This window comes from Cebus imitator, unplaced genomic scaffold (assembly GCF_001604975.1).
Source record: "Cebus imitator isolate Cc_AM_T3 unplaced genomic scaffold, Cebus_imitator-1.0 Scaffold19, whole genome shotgun sequence".
Classification (NCBI taxonomy): Eukaryota; Metazoa; Chordata; class Mammalia; order Primates; family Cebidae; genus Cebus; species Cebus imitator.
Window position 1 is genome coordinate 1,464,108 of NW_016107334.1, and position 557 is coordinate 1,464,664.

General features: G+C 37.3%; 1 protein-coding gene and 1 long non-coding RNA gene across 2 annotated transcripts in view; one reads left to right on the top strand and one right to left on the bottom strand.

Annotated features, from left to right (window-relative positions):
• LOC108294928 (protein regulator of cytokinesis 1-like) overlaps positions 1-98 on the bottom strand; it is an 8,022-nt gene extending 7,924 nt beyond the window's left edge. The window contains exon 1 of the mRNA XM_017516944.1: positions 92-98. Coding sequence (XP_017372433.1) covers positions 92-98 — 7 coding nt within the window. The remainder of the gene's footprint in view (positions 1-91) is intronic.
• Positions 99-116: 18 nt separating this feature from the next.
• On the top strand, positions 117-557 carry LOC108295571. Its single transcript, XR_001821449.1, has 3 exons — positions 117-158; positions 216-463; positions 542-557. It is a non-coding gene; the product is annotated as an uncharacterized LOC108295571 (long non-coding RNA).

Here is a 557-nt window from a genome sequence, read left to right on the forward strand (position 1 = left end):
AAAAAAAAAAAAAAAAAAAAATTGTGGTAGAATACATATAAAATTTACTTTCTTAACCATTAAGTGTGCAGTTCAGTGGTATTAAGTGTACCATTCATTGGTATTAAGTGTAGAGCTCAGTGGTATTAAGTATAGCATTCAGTGGTATTAAGTGTACCGTTTGGTGGTATTAAGTGTAGAGTTCAGTGGTATTAAGTCAGTGGCATTAAGTGTAGAGTTCAGTGGTATTAAGTGTACCATTCAGTGGTATTAAGTGTACCGTTCAGTGGTGTTAAGTGTAGAGTTCAGTGGTGTTAAGTGTAGAGTTCAGTGGTATTAAGTGTAGAGTTCAGTGGTATTAAGCGTAGAGTTCGGTGGTATTAAGCGTAGAGTTCGGTGGTATTAAGTGTACCGTTCGGTAGTGTTAAGTGTAGAGTTCGGTGGTGTTAAGTGTAGAGTTCGGTGGTATTAAGTGTAGAGTTCGGTGTAGAGTTCGGTGGTGTTAAGTGTAGAGTTCGGTGGTATTAAGCATAGAGTTCGGTGATATTAAGTGTACTGTTAGGTGGTATTAAGTGTAC